The 24,235-nt window shown below is 39.5% G+C and overlaps 2 protein-coding genes across 2 annotated transcripts in view; both read right to left on the minus strand.

The window, feature by feature from the left end:
• Window positions 1–23,097, minus strand: part of LOC119525875 — a 42,036-nt gene extending 18,939 nt beyond the window's left edge. Inside the window, exons 1-3 of the mRNA XM_037824697.1 lie at window positions 23,047–23,097; window positions 18,151–18,312; window positions 17,595–17,976 (exon numbers count right to left, since the gene is read on the minus strand). Of these exons, the coding sequence (XP_037680625.1) occupies window positions 17,595–17,976; window positions 18,151–18,312; window positions 23,047–23,097 (595 nt within the window). The remainder of the gene's footprint in view (window positions 1–17,594; window positions 17,977–18,150; window positions 18,313–23,046) is intronic.
• P2RY1 (purinergic receptor P2Y1) lies at window positions 11,532–17,597 on the minus strand. The gene is made up of 2 exons (XM_037842241.1): window positions 15,967–17,597; window positions 11,532–13,806 (listed from the first exon to the last, which is right to left on the minus strand). The coding sequence occupies exon 1, from the start codon at window positions 17,122–17,124 to the stop codon at window positions 16,006–16,008; it is 1,119 nt and encodes a 372-aa protein (XP_037698169.1). The 5' UTR covers window positions 17,125–17,597; the 3' UTR covers window positions 11,532–13,806; window positions 15,967–16,005.
• Window positions 23,098–24,235: the final 1,138 nt, after the last annotated feature.

Genomic DNA, 24,235 nt, shown 5'->3' on the forward strand with positions numbered 1-24,235 from the left:
TGCTGAGAGATTTTGCTAGTAAATGACATGCCCTACTTCAGATACTAAAGGGAGCCCTGCCAACAGAGAAACAAAGAAAGGAGAGAGAGATATAGAGAAATTTAACAGACATATATAGAACATTACATCCCAAATCACCACGACACACATTCTTGTCTAGCAATCATGGATCTTTCTACAGAATAGACCATATGCTGGGACATAAAACAAGCCTCAACAAATTTAAAAAAATTGAATTTATTCAAAGCACATTCTCTGACCTCAATGGAATACAAATAGAAGTCAATAATCATCAGAGACTTAGAAAATTCACAAACACCTGGAGGTTAAAAATGAGGGGGAGATGAAAACATTCCCAGGTAATCAAAGGCTGAGGGACTTCATCACCAGTAGATCAGTCCTGTAAGAAATGCTAAAGGGAATTGAGCAGGCTGAAAGGAAGGGACACTAAACAATTGACTGAAACCACATGAAGAAATAAAGATTTCCAGTAAAGAGCACATGGTAAATATAAATAGCAATACCACTGTATTTTTGATTTGTAACTCCACTATTTATTTCCTACAGGATCTAAAATACATAAACTGTAATGATAAATCAGTGGTTTCAGACTCAATGTACAATATGTAATTTTTGACAATAACTACATAAAAGTAGGGGAATGGAGGAGTAAAGGAGCATAGTTTATGTGTCCTATTGAAGTTAAGTTGGTATCAAAGAAAAACAAGATTGTTATAGATTTAAGATGTTAAATTTAAGCCCCACAGTAAACACAAAGAAAGTATCAGAGAATATGACCATAGAGATGAAAAGTAGAGTATGGGTTACAAGAAGTGGGGGATGGGGCAATGGGGAGTTAAGAAATGAGTGTAGGGTTTCTGTTTGGGGTGAAGGGAAATTTCTAGTAATGGATGGTGGAAAGGTGATGACATTGCAACATTCTAAATGTGATTAATCCCACTAATGGAATGCTAGGGAGGAATTGGAATGGGAAGATTCAGGCTGTATATATGTTTCCACAATTGAAAAAAAAGTCTAAATAGATAATGACAATTAAATGCCAAGGATTATCCTGGATGGGATCTGAGGATGGACGACAGGAGGCTCAAAGGGACACAGTTGGGACATAAGAAAAAAAAAGAAAAGGAAATATAGAATGTAAGCTTTGTATCAATGTTGAATTTCTTGAACTTCTTAGCTGTGCTTAATGGGATTGCATACAAGAATGCTCTTGTTCATGGGAAATGTATATGTGAATTATATTTGTTTGTTCAAGGATGTGTGCAGCTTGCTTTCAGATGTTCAGAAGACAGAGGAATAGATGATACATAATAGATAGGGAGGGAGAGAAAGAAATGGTGGTATGATAGGATGTTAAAGTTGGTGGATCAGAGTATTGGGGGAGGAAGGTCGGGGTATGCTGGAGTTCTGTGTATGGGGTTTGTATTGTTTTTGCAACTGTTCCTGTAAATTTGAATTTATTTCAAAATAAAATTAAAAAAAAATGTAATGGTGCCTTTGATTTTCAGCAGACCCTGTTCCTGCCATGGGCATGGTTGAGATAGAGGCTGAAACAGAAGGTGGACTTAAACTATTTCTGTTTTTTAGCCCCTGTGGTCTGAATTCTCTAAATGAGAGCCACCACTTGTGCTGGGCCCTGTCCCCATCCCCTTCTTGGAGGAGATACACCCTTCAAGGAATTATCTCCTTCCCTTGACTAATAGCTTTGTCTCTCAGATATTCCTTAATTCTACCCTTGCCTATGGCAGTGCTGACAACTGAGAAACTGAGAAAGCCTGCTGCTTTCTTTATGTAAAAAGTAAATAAAATAAAGTAAAATAAAATAAAATAAAATAAAAAATCCTTTCCATAGCCTGTCCCTGTCCCCCTGGTTTGCCAATCAAGAGCCAGAGTTGGTACTTAGCTCTATGTGCTCCTTTTCCTGAGGTACAGCCCTTTTCTAGTATTCTGTACTCAGCAACCTCCAGACACTCTGTTTTTGTTTTTTTCCCATAAGCCATGCCTCCTCACTGCTGCAGAGAGACCTCCCGGTAACTTTCGTGTTTTCTCTGGGTTTATCTGTTCTTGGAGCTTGTATTTAGCAGTCCAAATTTGTTAATTAAAACTGCAATTGGAGCTTGGCTGAGCTGCCTCCCCTTACTCCTATTAGAGACTTCCTTTTCCCACAGGGAAGTGACTCCAGAACAGCGTGTGGTGCCAGTGGGGAGGGGTACCAGACTCCACAGATTGAGAGACTCACTTACAGTTCTGCACTGTGATCTTGGCCCTTCTACTTGTTCCAGATTGTTGTATGATATGTGTCTGGTCATGGGAGTCCCCCAAACAGCTGTTCCAGACAGTTCCTGGCTATTTACTAGCTGTCCTAGAGGAGGAACAAAATTCCACACTTCCCTATGTCACCATCTTGCCAGGCCATCCATGTTATCTTTATTATTCTTTCCCTCAGCTTCTTTTAAACTTATTTTTCTCTTCTTTTTTCCTAGATTCTTGATGTTGGAGCTTAGATTATTGATTTGATTCTTTTACTCTTTTCTAATAAAATATTTAGTGCTATATATTCCCCTTCAGCTCTGCTTTAATAATGCTTTTGCCTTGTTCCTAATCTTACGAGGAAAATAATGTCTTTCACCATTAAATATAATGTGACCACACACTGTATGATTTCAATTCTTTCAAATTTGTCGAATTATGTTTTATTGTCCAGGATATGGCCCAAGATATGAGCACTTGAAAAGAATGTACATTCTGTTTTTGTTGGGTGGAGTGTTCTATAAATGTCATTTATTCTTTTGGTTAATTGTTTGGTTGAGTTCTTCTATATTCTTCCTGATTTTCTGTCTAGTAGTTCTATCAAATGTTGTGGATTTGTCTATATCTCCTTTCAATTCTAATAGTTTTTGCTTCACATATTTTGCAACTATGTTGTCTGTTATGTAAACATTTTTTAGATTACTATGTCTTCCTGATGGATTGTCCCTTTTATTATCATCCAATGTCCATTTTTATCTCTGCTAATTTTCTTTGCTCTACTTTATCTTGTATTAATATATTTATATTAATATATAGCCACTTCTACTTTTTAAAATATTTATATGACAACATATATTTTTCATGTTTTACTTTTAATCTACTTATATTATTGTATTTGAAGTCAGTTTCTTGTAGACAGCATAAAATTGGATTGCATTTTATATTTTTGAATCCTGTTTGCCAATCTCTGTCTCTTAATTGGTGTATTTGATCAGTTAAACTTGATGTATTTATTGCTTTGTTAGAGCCAAAGTCTACCATTTTATTTTTGTGTTCCCTTTTGTTCTGTTTTCTGTTTCTCTGTTGTCTTTTTCCTGCCTTTCTGTGGGTTACTTGAACATTTTTTAGAATCTAGTGTGATTTTCTGCATCATTTTTTAAATGTATCTCTTTGTGTAGCTTTTTTAATTGTAGTTCTAGGTGTTACATTAAGTATACATAACTTCCCAGGTTGCTGGCTTCCTCAATTCTAAGTCTGAGATATATGAAGCAAAAGGCAAACTCAGGGAACTCACCACCATTTTCTTCACTTCCTGAGGTCTCTAGCCTGTCTGCCTTCTTTTCACCACCTTCCAGAGTCCTTGGGTTTGGTTTCTATATAACCTTCAGTGTTTTTAGTTGCCCTTGACTGGAGGAATAGGGAAAATATACTTACTCCATCTTCTCAGAAACAGATTTTTTTCATTCTCTTTTGAGTTGGTAACAGAAATTTCCCACTTTGGAAATAGGCCCATCAGCCTTTCAAATTTAACTTAGTCATTTTGGAGCCACAGGAAAGACTATACCCTGCTCTTTATCTGGGCCACAGGAATAGCATATTGGTTTGGGGGACTCTGAGTGCAGAAGGGGCCTGAGCCCCTTTTCTAGTGTGACTCAGGGAGGCAGAAAAAACAGAATAGAAATGGGTGTGTAGTGTATCTAATGGATGGCTTGAGAGATCTCACAGGGTATCCCATGCCTGCCCCATGCCCAGAAGTAAGACGCATGAGCCCAAGAAGAGCATGGAATCAGCTGATGAGCAAGAAGTGAAGGGCTCTGGTGAGTGGCAAGAAAGGATGACTAAGCAGTGCACTGCACAGACAAATGTCCACCTCATAAGTTGCCAGGGTTGAGAGATGACAATCTGAACCAGATGCCTTAGCTTAATAACTTGACTACTTTATGGACTTAAATCGCTACCTTAGGAAGAAGGGCAGGGGAATTAAACAAAGTAAGCTTGATTTTCTGCCAGTTTAGCAGAAAAGGAGCTCGAAATAATTAAGTTGATTTGGGGAAAAATAGTCATATTTCTTACACAGGGTCTGGAAGTCTTACACACTATTTCTGTGCTTTTCTTAGTCTCTTCTGCACTCCTTTCTAACACCTTATTTCTGTAAGAATCATGGCCATTATTCCTGTTTCTCCAGATGGAACTTGAGTCATCTCTAACTTTTCCTTTTCTTTTCTCCACTGTATTCAGACACCAGTTGATTATTTCTTCCTGCAAAATATTTCATGCTTTTGCCCCTTTAGTTTACCACCATCACCATCTTCTCTGAATGTACTTCTTAGTGCAACAATGTCTCAGCAGGTCTCCTCGCCCCCTTATCAGATCCTCTATAGGGCCAGTCCCCTGATCATGGATGTTTCCTGGCTTTCTATCTCTTTCTTTGCTTATTATTTCACAGTGAGGTTTTATTCTTTCTCCTTAACCTTAATTTCTGCCATCCACCGAGACATACTGAAGTTCTTTTCTCCCTATACTTTACCCAAATCCATCCCCCTTCCAATTCACTGTCTTTGCTCATTCTTTTCCTCACATCCCCTCCCCATTAAAAAAAACCTGAAAAACATTCCCTTCTCTTTCCTATATAGTAAATTCCATAATACTTTTATGCCCAATTTAATGCCAGCTTCCTCCATGAATATACTTTCTCAGTCTACTCTAGTTCAATCATAATTCTCTCCTCTGTGAAATCCTGTTATACTTACTAAGCTTCTTGATACAATTTGCCTCAACTATTCTCCATCTGCAAATTATTTTGTGCCTATTTGAGTACCTACTAGATTCTTGGCACTGTTTTAGAGGCAGGGGTTACATTAGAAATATTTAAACATAGATCGGGCATGAATTTTAATCAATCTGAATGGAGGTCTGACCAACCATCCAGTATTCTGTGCCTGTGCCTACAGTAGAAAATCCACCCTGGTTTGTGCTATATCATATGTTCCCAAATCAGTCAGATTCCCAACTTCTACCCCCACCCCAGCCACACTTACTCAAGTACAGAAAAACCATAACTATGAGAGGTATCACCAACCCCAAGTATAGTCTGTCAGGCTGTTCCAGTTTGCCACTGCTGTGTATAAAACTACCCCAAAACTCAGTGGCATAAAAAAACCACAATTTTATTTTCATCAAAGATTTTGTGGGTCAGGAATTAAGATAAGTTTCAGCAAGTATGGCTTTTCTTTACTCCATAATGTCTGAAGCATCAGCTGAGAAATCTCAAAGAGCTGAGCACAACTAGAACAGCTGGGCACTGGTATCAGAGTCTTCTTTATGCATATGTCTGGTGCCTGGGCTGAAATGACTTGAATGGTGGGGTGGTCTCTGGACACCTCTCTGTCTCTCTCTCATCAGGCCATTACCAACTTTCAAAGCAATTACTCCATGTGATCTCTCCAGCATGCAACCTTATGGTGGTCAGCATCTTATATGGTAGCTCAGAGCTCCAAGAGAAAGTTTTCAACCAGTAAAGTGGAAGGCCATGTAGCCTTTTATGATCTAGTTCAGAAGCCACAAAACACCACTTCTGTCATATTTCATTGCCATAAACCCTCTCAGACTCAAGGAGAGGGACAATAGACCTCAACATTTGTTGGGGAGAATGCAAATGAATTTGCTGCTATGTTTCAAAGTCACCACACAAACTCTTCATCATTGCTTAAAGCCAATCTTATTTTCTTCTCCCTGCCTCCATCCATTAAAAGTCAATCAGCCTAGACAATAGGAAAACCTGTTGCAAATTTCCTATTGAAATGACAGCCATTTCCACCTGGGATCTTTCTGCAACTTGTCTCTTTACCTCATGATCTAATATGACATTCCGGGTACAAGTTTGGTTGTCACCAACTATTATCTTTTCTTCTCTATCCATTTCATTTCCCCTTCCTCTCACTTTTAGACTTGTTTCCCTCTCCTGACATCACTTTCTACCATTTTTTGTTATGCATCCTGGAGACAAAATTCTTGCCAAAGGAAACTACTAAATCCTGAGACTTCTCAAAACATCTTCCCTGTAGATTCTTACCAAAAGCTTTTGACAACTTCCCAGTAAATATTACCCATACCTTTTTCCCAGTACCAGCTCTTTCTTCTATCTTACCCCTTCTGCTCACCTGAAATGGGATAGGCATTCTTTCAGTTTTCCAACTTTTCTGAATATTATTCTTCCACTGCCATGTAAATCTCTCTTTTGAGGATAATGTTAACTACTCTTTGCAGCTCTCCCCTTACTCAGTGATATCATCCACCCACCTTCAAATCAGCTTTCTTCACCCAAGTCCTATAGTCTTCCCGCCACACAATGACCCAACCAGTGTCAGAGCCTTAAAATTATGGCTTTCCTCTACCCTAATGGCTTAACTTCCATTTAGCTTCTATAACCATAGCCAATCCTTTCCTGGATGTTTTAGTTCCTTGGCTACTTAAGCAAATACCATGCAATGAATTCACTTAAACAATGGAAATTTAGTAGTTCATAGTTTTAGACTAGGGAAAAGTCCATATCAAGGTGTCATCATGGTGATGTTTTCTTCCCAGAGACTGGCATGCTGGGGCTGGCTGTCAGTGATCCTTGGTGCTGGGGTCCTCTGTCATATGGCAATCACATGACAGCCTCTGCTGGCCTTTCCCTTCTCTTCTGGGTTCCATTGACCTTAAGCGTCTTGCTTCCTTTGGTTTTCTCTCTCTCTGTCTGAATTTCATTCTGCTTATAAATGACTCAGTAATAGCGTCAAGATTCACCCTGATTGAGCTGGGCCACACCTTAACTGAAGTAACCTCATCAAAAGATCCTACTTGCAATGGGTTCAACTGACAGGAATGAATCATAGGAATGAATTAAGTTTAAGAACATGTTTTTCTCAAGAATACAGCTACAAACCACCACACTAGACTCACCCTTTCCCTCTGTCCTCTTGATGTCATCCAGCTACTCCATCTCTACCTGGGCCTTGCTTCCTCTGGCATCTTCAAACAATCTCTCTCTTTCTCCTTCTTTCTGTCCCTAATCTCTCTTCCCCTCAAGCTACTAACTTATTTTCCTCCCTCTTTCCCCCAAAAGCTTCTTCAGTAATCAGTAGTAATTCTACTTTTATTGTTTAAAAGTGACCTCAATTGCACCAGTGCTTTCTAATTTCTAAATCCAATTGACTCCTTATGCGCCTTTCTGTAACATGTGATGCTATAGTCAAGGTCCTCTAGAACCAGAACCAACAGGATATATGTATATGTATGTACTATAAGGAAGAGACTGGCAAACCTGAATTCCATAGGGCAGGTTGCAGGCTAGAAATTCCAGTAAAGCTGATATCGAAATCATGAGTCTAAATTCCTTAGAGGAAGCTGACAGGCTAGAAATTCCAGTAAAAGCTGGTGTTGAAGTCTTGAGGCAGATATTCTTCTGATCTCTGGAACACTCAGTTTTTGCTGTTAAGTCCTCCAACTGACTGGATGAGGCCCGCCCACATATGGAGGGTGATCTCCTTTACTTGAGGTCAGCTACCTGTAGATGCTAAGCTCATCTATGAAATACCTCCACAGTAATAAGTAGGCCACTATTTGACCAAATAACTGGATCCTATAACCTAGCCAAGTTGAAACATAAAATTAATCATCACCTACAACAGTTACTACCTCTTCCCTGAAACTTTCTTCTGAGACTGATTTCCTGAGGAGGCTGTCCTGGATCTTCTATGACTCTTATTCATCTCAGTATTTATCACTGTCCGTTCCACCAATGTAGTGTTGCTGAGGTTCACTCCCCCATGCCTTTCTGTCCCTTTTTTTTCTCTATTCCTGGGTGGTGGCACCAACTTCCTTGGTTGCGGTTATTAGTTGGACACTGACAATTCCTAAACCTCTATCTCTTGCGACAATTCTTTCCTGAACTCCAGAGAGACATTTCCAATTCTGTGTCTTTTAAATATCTCCAATTTAGCAAGCATTGTTGTCCCTCCCTGCTACCACCCTCCTTTTCCCACTCCCACTAGTGGGAGACATTGCTGAAATACAATTTCCTTACAATGAAGTAATAATGTTGGTGACCGGTTCTAAAAGGACAATAAGCAAATACGAACTTTTTAGTGCATGTGCTGCTGAGGTGGAATTCCAGGCAGGTGGGGGAATTTTTTAAAGCACAGAATAGATGACAATTATCAAGGACAGTATCTCCAGGGACAGGCAATTCTTTCAGCTGCCCTATCTTATAAGAAATGCCTTTCAAGAATACCCCTTCTCTTTGTTATTATTTTAAGCACTGCAGGCAGCCTTCTGATTCATAATTAGATCCCCCTTGCATAGAAAGGCAGATGTCTGTTATTCTGACTGGGATATTGCTGTTGTATACTTAAAATGGCATTCAGGCTGGTAAATGAATCTCTTGTCAGTTTGCTTGGTGTGAGTCAGTCCCCAAGATTTGGTGAACTCTAGGTGAACTGCTGAAAGCAAGTTTCTGGATCTGCAAAACGAAGACCAGACTTTGGACGGTGGTGACTCTGAAAATAAACAATCGTACGGTGAGGTGAGGTACCAGCTAAAAAGGTCAGCATAGCCTTCTTGCTATGTTTAGCTGTACACATTTTGCCTTATGCATCCTTGTCCCTCACAGAGCAAACCATGGTGCAAAGCATCAAAAAGTTGAATATTTGCTTAATAGTTGACCTCAGATATTCAAGGGAGGGTCCAAAAGCACAGTATTAAATGCACCCAATCTGTCAATTCCACACTAAGAACAAATTTTCTAGGAGACCCAGAAAACTTTCATGACATGAAAGAAAGCAGCAGAAATTTAGAAAATAAAATACATGTGGAATGGCAAGACCGATAGAGTTTTCAAGAACATACCTACCATTTATTGAGTGTACCTTGTATGGTAGGTGCTTTGTGTATTTTATGTTATCTAACTCTCCATTCATCCCAGGAGCTGCATTTTTCTATGATCATTTTATAGTTGAAGAACACACAGCTGAGAGGATTTAACCAACTTGCTCAGGACACACAAGCAGTAAGTGGCAAAGCTGGGTTCAAAGCTCTGCAAAGCACCTGTTCTTAAATATAGCTGAGATTTGCGGTTTTATTCTCAACTGTTCAAACTGGAGGGAATGGTCTGAAGAGTTAAGCTATCAAAGTTTACATAAATCTGAGTTTCAATTATATTATCTTTAATGGAAAATAGCCACCCTTAGATGTAGGTTAAATACTGCTTTAATAATTTCTTTGGGAATTTCAAATGGAATCTTGAGAAGAAAACATCAAACAAATAAACAAAAACCCAGAATAAGTGCATGTAACAAAACCATCTTTGTGTTTATTTAAAAACAGTTTTGAAAATAATCTTTCATCCCCTATTGTTTTAGCCCTATGCCACTTTTTAATGAGTAAAATAAGGGAGAATTTTCAAAATTTTTGACCATGTCCACTGCAAGAAATAAAATTTCCACTGCAACCCAGGGCACAAGTACTTGCCTTGTGTTTTATGTGTGTGTGTGTGTGTGTGTGTAATTAAAACCACAAGACTTACTCACTGAGTTATGGACTCTAATGCTTTCTATCCAATTCTATTTCATTTTGTTAAAGTACTGATCATAACCTACTATACTGATTTCATGTCCCACTAATGGATCAAGACCCACAGTTTGAAGAGTACAGGCATGTGGAAGGAATGTTTTATTAGTAGTGAGAACCCTCAGTTCTTTGCTAGCTGCACCTTTGATTGAATGGGAAAGCTTTCCTCTTACCCGTGAGCCAAAGCGATGGAACTGGCGCATCTCCAAGGCCTCTTCCTGTTTTCATCTATCATCAATAATTTCCCACCTTCATGACGGTAATTCCTCCCAATCAGGTAATCAGGAAAGATTATGCCTTTTTTATTCTTCTGTGTGAGACCGACAGCTCCCTTGTACCTCTCATCCCCTGCCTTTCCCTAGCCCCATCCATTCCCAGGGGGTGCAGTGTTGTCAGCTGTTCTGCCCAAGGGTCTGACTCCATCCACAGCTGTTTTGTGGACCCAGGAATCATGCTGGCTGGGGATGACAATCCCAAAGGCCGGCCCTGAAGCAATATAACCCTGCAGGGTGAGAAAGCAAGTAAGCACAATAATAACATTAACATGGATTTCTAGTGACATCTGTTGTGTCTATAATGCCCCATCCCATCAGACTTATAAACCATAATAGATGTACTTTGAATTTAGGACAAGCTTTTTGCGTTTGGAAGTGGAAGCTCTAACCACGTTCGAGGCAAAATTCTAACCCTTCTGGAAAGAGATTATAAACTTTCCACTTTATAAATAAAAGAGGGAATTAAAATGCAACATATTTACTTGTGCAGAGAGAATTTCCTCTGACACTAAACCCAAAGTGATTTAGAAAATCAAAAGAAGCCCGAAGCACTAAGGCAAAGTTCTTTAAAATCAGAAAGATAATTATCTGTATAATTTCTATTCACACACATACATGCACAAACACCCCTATAAAACTCTTAACAAAGTTGATGTTAATAAGTAAGGATTCCCAAATGGTGAACTCGCAGTACAGCCAATTAAGGAGTTAATACAGATTGACACAGGTATCTTTAAGGTTGTAAGGCATTTGTTTTTTAATACCCTTAGGTTTCCGTGGCAGATAGTCACAAAACACCAAGGTAGTATCATTGTGCACTTACTTTCTCCACTGAGGAAAAAAAGAGAATGTTTTAGCATGCTTTCACTCCATTAAACATTGTTTTCAATGTATAGCATCAAATCATTTAAAAAAGTCAACCTGGGAGAGTGGGCAATGTAGACTGATACATAAACAGAAAACACACAGTATTTTAAGTGCCATTACCTCCATGGATTAAAAATTTGATGAGGAAAGATTAGAAGCAACATTTTAAACACGGAACACTAGGATGAGAAGTGTAGTCAAGGAGCAGTCAGTATTTTACTTCAAAGAATTAAGTCATATCCTTATTGATAATTATACATTAAACAATGACAACCTTAATAATTGTCTTGTACCAAGAGTCCACTTTTAAACTTTAGTTTTTACAGTCCCTGCTACATCTTAAGAAATGCCCGAGTTAATTCAATACATCCTACAGTATTTGCCAGCCTATGTAATAATGCATGTTAAAATTTGGAAAAAGTATTAATCTACTGCAATAACACAGAAGCCATCAACCATGTTTTATAGTTTTATTGAGTCTTTTTCAGTATTAATCGTTTATGGTAAGTACAATTTTAGTGACCATAATTAGACTGAAACTCTGCTGTTACTATAAAGCTGATACAAAGTTGGCTGCCATGCTTTAGACACACACACACACACACACACACACACACACACACACACACACACTATTTTGCATATTCCTGCCTGCAAACAACACTATGCTATTATAGGAAATGGACATTCCTTTTATCAAAAACACAATTACACACAGTCTAGATTTTCTTAAGCTACCACTGATTTAGATAATCCTGAGAAAGCTCAAAATGTCAAGTAACACTGTTTCCATACCACTTATCCAATGGCGCTAATAATCACAAAGAAATCTAGTTGAATTATCTATATAAAATCACTGATAATATAAAAATAAACATTTTTGCAAAAGCACTAAAACATACTGTAATTCAAATTCACAAATTTTGATATGTAACTTCTATATTCCCCTTCATATTAATTGATGATGTGTATAATACAATGTATAAAAGAATAAAAAAACTGTAACAGAATTCAGCAGCCAAATAATATACAGTTACCACTATAAAACTTGGAATTAAGGTAGTCTAATGAAAGGAAAAATAATGAGTAAAATTAATAGCAGTGTTAAACTTGCTGGTATTGTGTTACTTATGAACTCCACCTCAAAGAAATTAAGATTATACTGTTTTACCTTAAGATGAAACATGCCACAAAAATTTAAGCAGAATTGAACAGCAGGGGACTGTTTGCATTAGCTGCCTTTTTCTCTCCCTATCTCCATAAAGTTTTTCCTTAAATTCTAATGTTTGTCTGCAATGTCCATCCCAACAGGCTTCTAAAAGATAATAGAGCTATTGTAAATTTAGGACAAGCCTTTTGCCTTTGGACATGGAAGCTCCAACTATATCAGAGAGCAAAAATTCTAAACTGCCTGAAAAGAGAGTATAAATTTTTCTACAATATCATATGAAATGTAGACAATACTGGCCCACTCTGGCTAAGATATTTTGTATTTAACAATGATTTTATGATAGTCTGACACCAAATTATGTCATTAGAAAGAACCCTAATTTAAAAGGTACATGCAAAAACCTTTCTTGAGGAAAATAAATCACTTGTATCAAGAACAGATTTTCATATTTTAGAGAAAAAAAAACTGAAATTTCAAGATACCGATATTTGAAAAGCATCATAATATACAATAACTCCAATTTTATCTATGCATCATATATTATGTAAAATACACCAGCATCACATATTAATATTGTACATTATAATAAATATAATTTACATCAGTAAGTTAGATCTTTCAGGAAAAAATTTCAGTCTGTACAACTGAAGAACTATAAGCTTCATCAATAAATACTATTATGAGTTACAATTTGACCAGCAAAGTTAAAGCTTGAATAGATCTCTAACTAGTATCACATTTTAAAATATCATCACTAGTTCAATTCCAGCTGCTGTAAGCACTGGCATCTTTTGTATCCAGAGGCAGTTTGATGTCCTATCCAAGTAGACTCAGAAGACTTAAAAGTCATAGGCCCATATCACAGCTAAGGACTGGCATCAAAGAGTCCTGAAAAATAACAGGAGCACATTTCATGCACCTGTAGCTGTCTCTAGTTTTCCTGCTTTACCACATCCTTTAAGGCCCCAATAGGATGTTATCCAACTTTTTTAATCCATGAAGAGTGGTCTTAAAAGGGTCAGGAGTCACAAAAGCTGGCTGAGTGGCAATAGATGGTTTTGATTCTGTATCCTGACTCTCTTGCTATATGTCTTCTAAGTTTGTCTTTCCTCATTTCAGTGTAAACACAAATTGATATTCGGAGTCAAAGATGTCAATGTGTGGATCATAAAACATCTTGGACTTGGCATTAAAATATTTTTTGTAGTGTGAAACTTAGTAAACTGGTAAGTTCTATCATTTTAGTTGTTCTTTCATCCAAAGGCCAACAGATTTCTACCTTTACTATTAAAATACTTACTCATAGCCTCATACAGCTGCTTCATCCTGACCCTCTGTATGTTTTCACCATTAACACAGACTCTTCCCAGAGACCTTTGGCCTGGAAGGAGTTCATGAGATTGTTTTTTGCAATTATTTGGCATGCATTCACATGTCATTGTTGTCCGCTATTTTAAATATGAAACTAAACAAAAACCACTTTGGGGAAAATGATGCCAAGTAATGAAAGGGCATTTCTAGTCACTGTACACCTCACTGGATCCTCTCTCCAAAAGACAGTTCTCTGGAAGGGGCCATAATGTAGTCGACACAGTCTAAATTGGGCTAGGTATCCTGAGACAGAAAACAGAAAAATAAAGTAAATGGTGAGGAAATAATTATAGAAATGTGTACCATCAGCCTATGAGTTCAAGGACGGTATAGGCTCCAGAATTTCCATTTGGATTAGTTTAGTAACATTGAGCTTGTCTCACTGAACATGATGTTGGACTGGTCAATACAATGATGACATATTTAAACTTTATCTTTTAGGATTCTACAGCAGACAATGCTGTGCAACCCTGAGCGAGTGAGAACGTTGTTGACCCTCCCTTTCTTCCCAATGAGAAGGTGTAGTAGGACGTCTAGATCTGGCTTCTATAATTCCGTGCATTAAGAAAATACAACCACTGTTTAGGAACCCTAAGCACAGCTTTTCTTCAGCGGTCTTAGTGACTGGAGATTATGTAAAAAGCAACTTAAGAAGAAACTGGAGGTATCACAAATCACCCAGGCACTGCAAGAAATGAATCAAACCCTGGCATTCCTGTCAACATGTTTCACAAAGCACTAAGGTTCTTGCCTAGAAAAATAGCCCCATATTGCTTTGCTTAAAAAGTGCTTTCAAACAATGTGGTTTACAAGTTACTCCACCATCAGCTCCTGATTCTGATGTTAGCTTTATTGTGCTAGCTTTCATAACTAAAATTTCCTTTGACACTGGATTTATTTGTTTGGAGTTTTAAACTGTATTACCTCACCCCATTATTCTGCACTATAAGAATTTAATCATCTCAAGGGCTAGTAATACAACAATTCAATATTCATTGAAAATTGTTATTAAATTCATTGAAGTACTTCATAGATTTTTCAGTACTGCCTGGAAGAGAAAAAAATATATATAAAACACTGAGTAGGTCTTCTGTTTAGATATTAGTGGTTTAAGCAGGAGTTTCTACAACTTACTTTTTAGTGCTGTCATGAGTTTTCCCCAAGTATTTAAATTTAATTCTACATATTTCTCTTCCTAATTAAATTTTTTTTTTCTTCTTTTCTTTAAATATGTGAATTTATGATCCATGAAGGGATAAAAGCTTCTCATTCTATCAACATAACCTTTATTCTGCCTAGTTCTTCATCTTCTTCTTTACTTATTGCATTTAAAACTTTTAAATATTTTGAAGAAACAAAAGAGCCCCTTACCTCATGATTTGAATTTAAACTAAAGTCCTCATTCTAAAATGTCTTTTCCCTGCCTCTAGTTGCCTCTTACACATTTGGGAACATGCTTGCAGGCTATGCATTGGGGATGACTGTCAATCACTCCCCCTCTGATAATCTGAACACTCCCTGAATTTGCTAACAGCCATTCAACTGTATTCAAACTTTGGCCTGTAATTTATCTGTGATTTTTAAAACTGTTTTTATATTTGTGAGTGAGCAATTGTCCTGGAACATGAACAAACTCCTAAAGCTTTGCACAGCAGTGGTACAAGTAAATATTAAATACTCTGTCGCAGGAAGTCTAAAAGAGTGTGTGATGTTTACAAGAAAAGTACATGCACTTTGATTATTTTGAATGCATTTTTCTTCCAAGATATCTTCATCAAACACTTAGCACCCAAATAGTAGTAAGCAATTTTCCAGAAATAACCAGAAAATTATCACTTTTTAAATTCACTGACATTTACTTTTCTATGCAATTCCCCAAAGAAACTCAGCCATCTACCATCTATGCTTATCAAGCCTGTTAAAAGACAGCCAGCTCAGAGATCTGTTAATCTGATACTGAATGAACTGAGTTTAGCATTTTTCTATACTGTGCTAAATATTTTGAGAATGTGGAGTTTTAACTTGTTCCTAGTGTGGACTGTTAAAAAACAATAAAGGCTAGAGGAATCAAACTCAAGTTTCAGGTGGTCAGGAGAAATTATTAACATCAATAAAGCTCCACTACTCATGTGCACACACACTTTAAATGTTTATGTGGAGATCTAGAGAAGCTTGTAAATTTTAAGGCAGAAAAAAGTAAATGTTTAACTAGGACAGTACTGTTTTATTACACATAAATCTGGTAAGAAATAAGGGAGACCATAAAAGCAAACCCAAGCAAGTGTAGGTGTGGGCATTTCTATTTCTATTATTTTTAATTCAATACTTTCTTGGTTTGAATTTTCTCTAAACTTACTAGAAACTTACAGGGGGAAAACCATTTAGCTCTATTAAGCATCCTACCATGGTACAAAAGTGAGTTGTTTGGAGATTCTTGTGCCTTCACAAGCTTGTATCTCCATTCTGCTTGAATTCGGATAAAATATTGAGGGTCATGTCTTCACTCTTGGATTGTAAATTTGCCTCACTTCTTCTGGAAGCTTTCCTGGTCGCTCGGGAGAGTCTCCTTCTGAAAGTATCTCCCGCCAAGAAATAGAGAATGGGGTCCACACAGCTGTTGAGACTTGCCAGACCTCTTGTCACCTGATACGTGGCATAAACCCCGTCATTGAAAGCACACATTTCTGGGGTCTGAAAATCCAGCCGGGCCCTCAAGTTCATCGTTTTCATCACATGGAAAGGGATGTAAGATACAGCAAAGACTGTCAACACAATGATCACCAGATAAATTGATTTCCTCCGGAGAGGAGAGTTATCCAGGTCATTGTAAATCAAAGCTCTCACAATTAATCCGTAACAGCCCAGAATCAGCACCAAGGGGACACAGAACATGGCCACGGTCGTGCACATGCTGTAGATGAAGTAACTTCGCAGGTACTCGTCTGTGGTGGTGTCATAGCAGGTGATGGTTTTGTTCTTCCGGACCCCGATACCCGAGTAGAAGAGGATGGGGGAAATCCCCACCACGACAATGAACCACACCAGCACACTGATATAGACCGCATTCTTCTTCTTGAGCCTGCCCAGGGATTTCAGCGGGTAGACCACGCCGCTGTACCGGTGCGCGCTGATGCAGGTCAGGAACAAGATACTGCCATAGAGGTTGACATGGAAGATGAACCTCTGTAGCTTGCACATGGCATCCCCGAAGATCCAGTCTGTCTTATTGAAGTAATAGAAGATGAGAGCGGGCAGAGTCAGCACGTACAAGAAGTCGGCCAGAGCCAAGTTGAACATATACACGGAGATGCCGCTCCACGGCTTCATGTGGAACACGAACATCCAGATGGCCACACTGTTGCCCAGGAAGCCGATGATGAACACCAAGATGTAGACAGCCGGCAGGTAGTAGAACTGGAAGCCCGTCTTGGTCAGGGCGCATTTGAACGAGACGACGGCGGCGGTGGAGGCTGCCGTGCTGTTCCCCCAAGGCGAGCCCTGGCTGGCCAGGAAGGCGGCGTCTGTCCCGTTGGGGACAGCTGGCCACAGCACCTCTGTCATTCTTTCTTCCCCGACTTAGGCAGCGGCTCCAAAGGGCAAGCGGCGGCGAGAGGAAGGCGGCGGCGAGGGGAGCACCGAGCATCGGAAAAACGGGAAAGCAAAAGGGAGCGGGCGCAGGGAATCCCCGCGGGAAGGGGAGCGCCGGGGCTTGCCCACCCCAGCTCCGGCCCCGCGCTCGCCGCGGGCCATGAAATCCGCCCCGGACCGCACCGCGCGGGGCTGGCAGGCGGGCCAGCAACTTCCCCGGCCCGCCGGCAGCTCTGAAGTTACACAACAGGACGCACAGGGCACTGCAGCCGACAACTTTCCGACTGCGCTTTTCCGAAGATCGGCGGCTTCACGCCGGAGAGAGCGCCCGGAGAGCAGCGAGGTCAAGCCAAACTCACTCAGCTGCTCTCCGGTATGGGAAAGGCGCTCCCCAGATTCCTTTCCCCAGAGTCACTTCGACTGGACATTGTCCTTCTCCCTACCTTGGAAGCAAGTAGCTCGGCTTCGGGGCCCCGCACTCCCTTCTCCGCCCCACCCTGCATTCAGCTTCTGGGGGCCATCGGAGAGCGCGCCGCCACACACCCGTGCACTTCTGGACCGCGTCCCGCTTACAGTCCGCGCAGTCAGAGCCCCCTTCCCGAGGCCCTGCTCGGTCCAGAGTGCAGGGAGGAGGCGGGAGAGCACGACTCCCCGCGAAGGTGGGCGGAGTTTGGGCACCCGGGAGAGTCCGCGTTCCGCTGGGAGGCGAGGGGCGTGCCTCCTGCGAGTCCGCCTGGCAGCCCGCCCGCGCTCTCGAGGGCGCCGCCAGGTCCGGAGGCTTTTTCTAGGCAGCGGGTGTCCTTCGTGGCCCGGCGAGCTCAGTGTCTACCCCGCCGCTGTTCCCCAAGTCGAAGGTTAGGGCGACGGGTGAGCTGGGTCTAGGCGGCTGCTGACGAGCGATTGGCCCGCGAGAGCGCCGTCGCTCTTCCGCCAGCTATCTAGGCAAAGTGAAGTTACTGACACAGGAAACCTTCCGACCGCTCAGGTCGTTCAGCTTACAGCCCCAGAGCCCACTGGCTCGCTACGGAAGTTTCTAGGGCCCTCAAGGACCATGCCAGGTGTTTGCAGGCTCCAAACAGCCAGCAGTGCCCGGCTGGGCACGCCTTGGCGTTGCAGAGCGTCTTGCTTCGCCGGCACCAGGTCCCCGGCACAAGCAGAAACCTGCTATTCCGAGGAGAGCAAGAGCTTACACACAGGAGTGGCGGGGGAAGGCGGTGGGGGTGGTTGATGCTTGGAAGGGGGGACGTTTTTTCCTGCTCTTCTCTTGTTTTTTCCTTCTTATATCAATACTGTTTTTCTTAATTAACTAAATACCAATGAAGCAGGGTCACTAGTAAGATTTAGAAGAGAGAACTTCTAAAAGGATCTTATAAAAATATTATTAGTCCGTACTTCAGCTTGTTTCAGCACAATTTAATAAATGACTACCACCTACTGACAAGGCAATCTCTACAAATCCTCCTATCCAGTACTTTAATTAAAGATCAGAGGCTGCAATGAAAAAAATAATTCAAAGTTACGTCTTTGGAAATAATTTGAATATTAAATACAGCTTATATAGATAGAAGTAAGAGACAATTATATTTCCAAAGTGAATGAGATATTTGGAGGGGGGGGTGTATTAGCAATCATTTCTTTAGGTTAAAGTGATTAGTCACAATTACCTCTATTAAAGACCTAAAAATATAGAGGCTCCTTAATTACTTCATTTATTAAAAACTTGTTTTCATGCCTTGAATGTATCAAGTTTTTAAGCAATGCTCTTTAAAATTGTTTTTGAGTAAATTTAATGAAAAATAAATAAATTAGTAATTGTTCAGGGACTTATTTACATGGGCCTACACGGGAGTGGAATTTACTGCTTTTGAAAATTCCATCCCTAACAATATATTTTATTGTGAAATACTTTCAAAGGCTTTTCTTTTAGAAGAAAAAATAATCTAAGAAGATAGTATCTGTAAAATGCATGCTTATAAAGATTTCTTAGAGCTGCTGTTACATGATGGTGTTCCCTTAAAAAATACTCAAAGGAAAACCATGAATTCCTGGCTTTGATATCACAAAAATTCTTCACAAGACCCAGACTGTGCCTTAAGAGAAACAGATAGAAAGGGCTATGTTCAAGCACATAGCATTATGAATACTTTGGTATTTTGAGTTATGGTTAGTCAAACAGCATGAAAATATATCATAAAGCTAGAGTAAATAATTCAAGTAAGGGATATGAATAGTGTTGTCTTGAAAGCAATCTCAGTTGAAGTGAATGCCACAGGCCTCAGTTTTCTCCTCTGTAAAACGAGGAAGTTAGACTTGATTATTTCCCATGTTTTCTTCCAGTCCACAAATTATATGATTCTATAATTCTGAGCCTTAATGTGAAGCATTTCCATATTGTTTGATAAGAATGGTTCTAGCTGGGACAGTATTCTATTAAGAGAGAGCAAAGCAAAGAAAACCATTAAGAGTTCAGTGGGCATTTAATAGGTCCTAACTCCTCACTCCTTTGCATTTTCATTTGCAACATAAGCAATATATAACCTCACTCTGAAGTCTGTTGTGAATGCATTAACTCATAATGTGAGTGTTTTGAAATGTACACTTGGTCCAAATACCATTAAGTACTTTCAGAAAACTGACACTTTACTAGGAATTTGGAAGAAATAGTTGTGCTGAGTGCACCATAGACTTTATTTTAATGTTGTAAATAAAAATCGGTAAATTCAGCTATTAAATAGTTTTAACTATATATTTAAATTATGTTTAAATTATATTTTATATTGAAATTGTACCCTGTGGGGATAAGTTACATGTATTCAATAATCATTTGTTGATTAGTTTCTATTTGTAAAACACTGAACCAAAAAGCAAAATCCAAACATGTAATGTTTATTGATGTTTGGATAACAATTATAAATGCCTTAAAGGTATGAAAAGAATTATGTCTGTATCTTTTAAATGACTTGTCTCAGTCATTCTGTGTTAATTTATTTTGTATTTGACTGGTAATGTAAACCCGATTTCAAGAGATTTACAATTTAGTGGAAAGCAAAAAATGTACATAGCTAACAATAACAACATATAATAATAGCAATAATAATAAGCCTCTCTTGTATATTCAGCACTGTGCACACCTAACAAGGGTTATCTCCTTTCATCCTTAAAAATATCCTATGATGATAGTTGACAATTGTATCCCCATTTTATAAGTGATGAAACTGAGGCAGAGAGGTTAAGTTACTCACATGAAGTCACACAGTAGAAATTGGGATTTAAATTCAGCACATCTGTATCCATAGCCCATACACTTAAGCACTACCCTATGATGAAATACAAATACATATAGGAAACTGATAGAAAAATTAATTTTTAGTGGTCATTACAGATTGAGTATAGAAGGGGTTATTCCCAGAAGGTTTCTATCAAGAGAGAAAAGTTTGAGCCAGATCTTGAAGGTACTGATGGCCAAAGAATATTCCAGAGGGTTCCCAAATGTTCTACTTCTCTTCTTGTACTTTTAAAAAATAGCCAACATTTAAAATATAATCTGAGAAGGAAAATTATTGTGAAGTCAGATCTGTTCAGTCCACTTAGACTCAAAAAGAAGCTGTCCTTCTTGGGTTTACAGAGATTCTCATGACCATCTTTAGAAAATCTCTTCTTTCTTCTTCCTTGAAGCCTCAAACAATCCAACAATCATTGAAGAGGGAAAGAGCATTGAAAAAAATTCTAATCAAGGGACACAAAGAGAAAAAAAAAGATTTGATAAACATAAAATATAAATCTACCAACTTTAAAGCTGAGACAAAGAAATATGAATTTGATTAAATAAATTCCATACAACAAATATGAAGCCTAACTCTGATGGCAGTGTCAAAGAAAGGAGAGGTCATGAGTAGGACAACATTAAGATTTTGTAGATGAGACAGAATGAGATCTGGACTTAGGAGATAAGGGAATCCATTGAGAGACCCTTCTAAGTATAATAACTAAGATGTGATAACTTCTGGGATATACCTTTGGAAAAGAAAGGAGACCCCTCTATTCTCCAAGTAGAAAACAGAAAAAAAGAAATGGGAGAAAGAAGTCTAAGGAAATCACAGCTAATGTTCTCCAGTGAAGTATGAGAAGGAGGAGAGAGTGAAGCAGAATTGGAAAAGGAGCATACTGAGCAAGAATGAAAGGATTGTCCTGCAATGTGGAGAGCCAGCTGCTCTTATAAATTATGCATTTGTCATGTATCCAATCAGTAGGCTTCCTGAAATTTATTTCATTAAGAATCACAGCAGGGATATAGGACACCGAATACAGACAGCTGGGTTGATTCAAGGTTGAGGAAAGGGTTAGAGGAGAGGAAAGCAAGAGACCAGAGAAGCCAGAGGGAAGAGAGAAGAGAGAGGAAAACAGGAAGGAAGAGGGAAAGAAAAAGGGAGGTAGAAGAGGAATGGGTGAGGGGAAAATCTCATTGTGTGGGAAGAGAAGAGAAGGCAGGGAATTTGCACAGAAGCAGAACAAGGTCTTTGGAAATCTCAGTCCTTGATATATTGCTGAGCACAGCTTTTCAATTATTTAGGTTTTAATCTAGGGTGTGGTTGGGGGCAGATCTGGAATATAGTAAGATGACACGGTTCATATGGTTCCGTGATCAGAGTAATGTCTGTATTTGAGTACACAACCCTTGGCAGATGACAATGAACTAACAGCCATAGGGCCTTCTTTAGGTTTTTCATCTCTGCCCTTGCAAGAACCTGTAAAATCCTGGGCTACCTAAATTTGTTTCCATCCTGCAGAAAGTTTCTTGCTCCTAGAAGAGTATTCAAGAGTCCTGCTTTCCTGTATAGTATTCCCTTTCTTAATATTTAGTTGCATTATCTACATCAACATGAAGCTGTAGCCCCTCATCTTGGGCACGTTATAATACTTTCAAAAGAATTTTTGTTAAATCCAGAATAAATCCTGGTACAAGCTTTCAAAAACTCGGGTCCCGGCTTACAGCCTCAGCCTTTCTCTCATCCTCTTTATCTGATGACTATTCCCTTTGCCCATTTTGTCGCTGAACTCTCTGCTTTACAAAGGACTCTCTTAGAACATTTCCTGATAATAGATTAGAAATTTTGTATCACATGCCAGTTCTCCTACAATTTCTTAGTAAGTTCTGCTTTTTAAGAAGACAGGGAAATAAAGATTCATAAAGCCTTTGCATGCACAAATATCTTTAGAGTCAGTTACCCAAACCCAAGGTCTTCTGTGACAATCATGGACCCACGGAGTGTTTCCATGGCACCGCTAAGGATGTGAATATGACATTACTTGGGAGTTATTTGTCATATATGCCACAATAAAAAACAACTTAGAAACCATTATTTGTAGTTAGAAAAGAACCAAAATAGAGACTAGGTAATGCTTCAGATGGGGGAACAATCAGTTGCTTCTTAACAAATTGTTGTGTTTTGAATGATAGAGTTTAAGAAAACCTCAGAGGCTTGCATTAGTTCTATTTTTTTTTCATCTTTCAGCTTTAGTTCTAGAAACTTGCTACTGCAGCTAAATATGTATATTAGACACTACATCATAGTGTTAGTAACAACCAGATATGTAAAATACTATTTTCTTCACCTGAAATATTGACTTTGAGTCTCTCAGCACAAAGTTTCTCAAAATTGCAAGTCCATACAAATCATCTGGGCATCTTGGTAAAATGCGGATTCTGGTCAAATAGTTATAGCATGAGGCCCAAGCCATTATATCTCTGACAAGTTTCCAGTTGATGTCTGAGCTCTTCACCCAGCCACTCTATATGCTCCTGCCTGACATGGCTTTGCTATGCCAATTTAAAAATGCCATGGCTGCTCCTGTCCTTAAGGATTAAGGATTTAAGAATCTGGAGTTGTGGCATACCTGGGCCAGGCACTGTTCAAAATGCATCACATGTATTAGCTCATAGCACATGGTTAAGCACACAGGTTTGGAGAGGCAAACAAAACTGGGTTCAAAGGTCAATTTGAGCCACTTACTGGCTGCATAATTCAGACACACTGCCAACCCTGTCTAGTGTCAATAGTTTTATCTACTAATTCTATCACCAGATAGCTATAAGAATGTAAAAGCATATATAAAGTGCTTAGGACTATGCCCAGCACATAGCAAGTGCACAATAAATGGTAGCTATTGTTGCTATTATGGTTATTTTATCATTATTATTGTATGGTAATAATCTCATTGCCTTTATACTGAATGGGTGTGCTTAATGTGGGTGCAATTGCATGTAAAAAAATAAATCCATTAAAACTAGCTAGAGCAAATACATTAAATTTATTATAAAAGTCTACTTGTCTAAAGACACAGGGTCTCTGTTTTCTGTATTTATTCAACTGCTTGCTTTTCTCTCCTTCCCTCCTTCTTTCCCCTCCTTCTCTCCTTCCTTCCCTCACTTTCTCTCTCTCTCTAATGGTCAGTTTTCTTTTTTTCTGCATGGGCATTACTCAAGGCCGAGTTTTATTTCCAATGATAGATTCCTGGGAAAAGAATTGTAATAACATGGTGCAGTTCACTTTGGCTCGGAAGAGAAGGTGAAGGGCAAAGTAATCAGAACCTTCATCCCAGGCTAAGTTACAGACTCCAAGAGAGAAGAGGGGGTAGGCTACTCCTCTGAGAAGGGGCTATGGGAGCAGGAAGAATGCCATCAACTAAGGAAATTGTTATCATCTCTAATGTTGAAGGCATTTTGGCCATGGGTGCGGTCGCAGTTGATTCGTCTGGGGGGGGGTGGCGGCCGGTTGCTAAATCCTAGGCTCCCAGGATTGCTCGGAGGGTACCGGCAGCGGGGGCTCTTTCCCGGAGGCGAAGGCGAGGCGGGGGACTTGGCCAGGTCCCCGGCGGGGTGGCGTGCAAAGTATGGAGGGCGGCGAGAAAGGAACAGGCGGGACACGGTTCTTTTAGGGTGAAGAAGCCAAGAGAGAGAGAGTTTATTAGGGGAGAGTACAAGCTTATATCGGGCGGTTTAGAGGGCGGGGTAGCTGTAGGGGTTAAAGGCTTGGATTGGTTCTGAGAGGGCGCGGAGGTTGATTGAAAAGGGGCGAGAGTTGCT

This window comes from Choloepus didactylus, chromosome 1, assembly GCF_015220235.1.
Source record: "Choloepus didactylus isolate mChoDid1 chromosome 1, mChoDid1.pri, whole genome shotgun sequence".
Classification (NCBI taxonomy): Eukaryota; Metazoa; Chordata; class Mammalia; order Pilosa; family Megalonychidae; genus Choloepus; species Choloepus didactylus.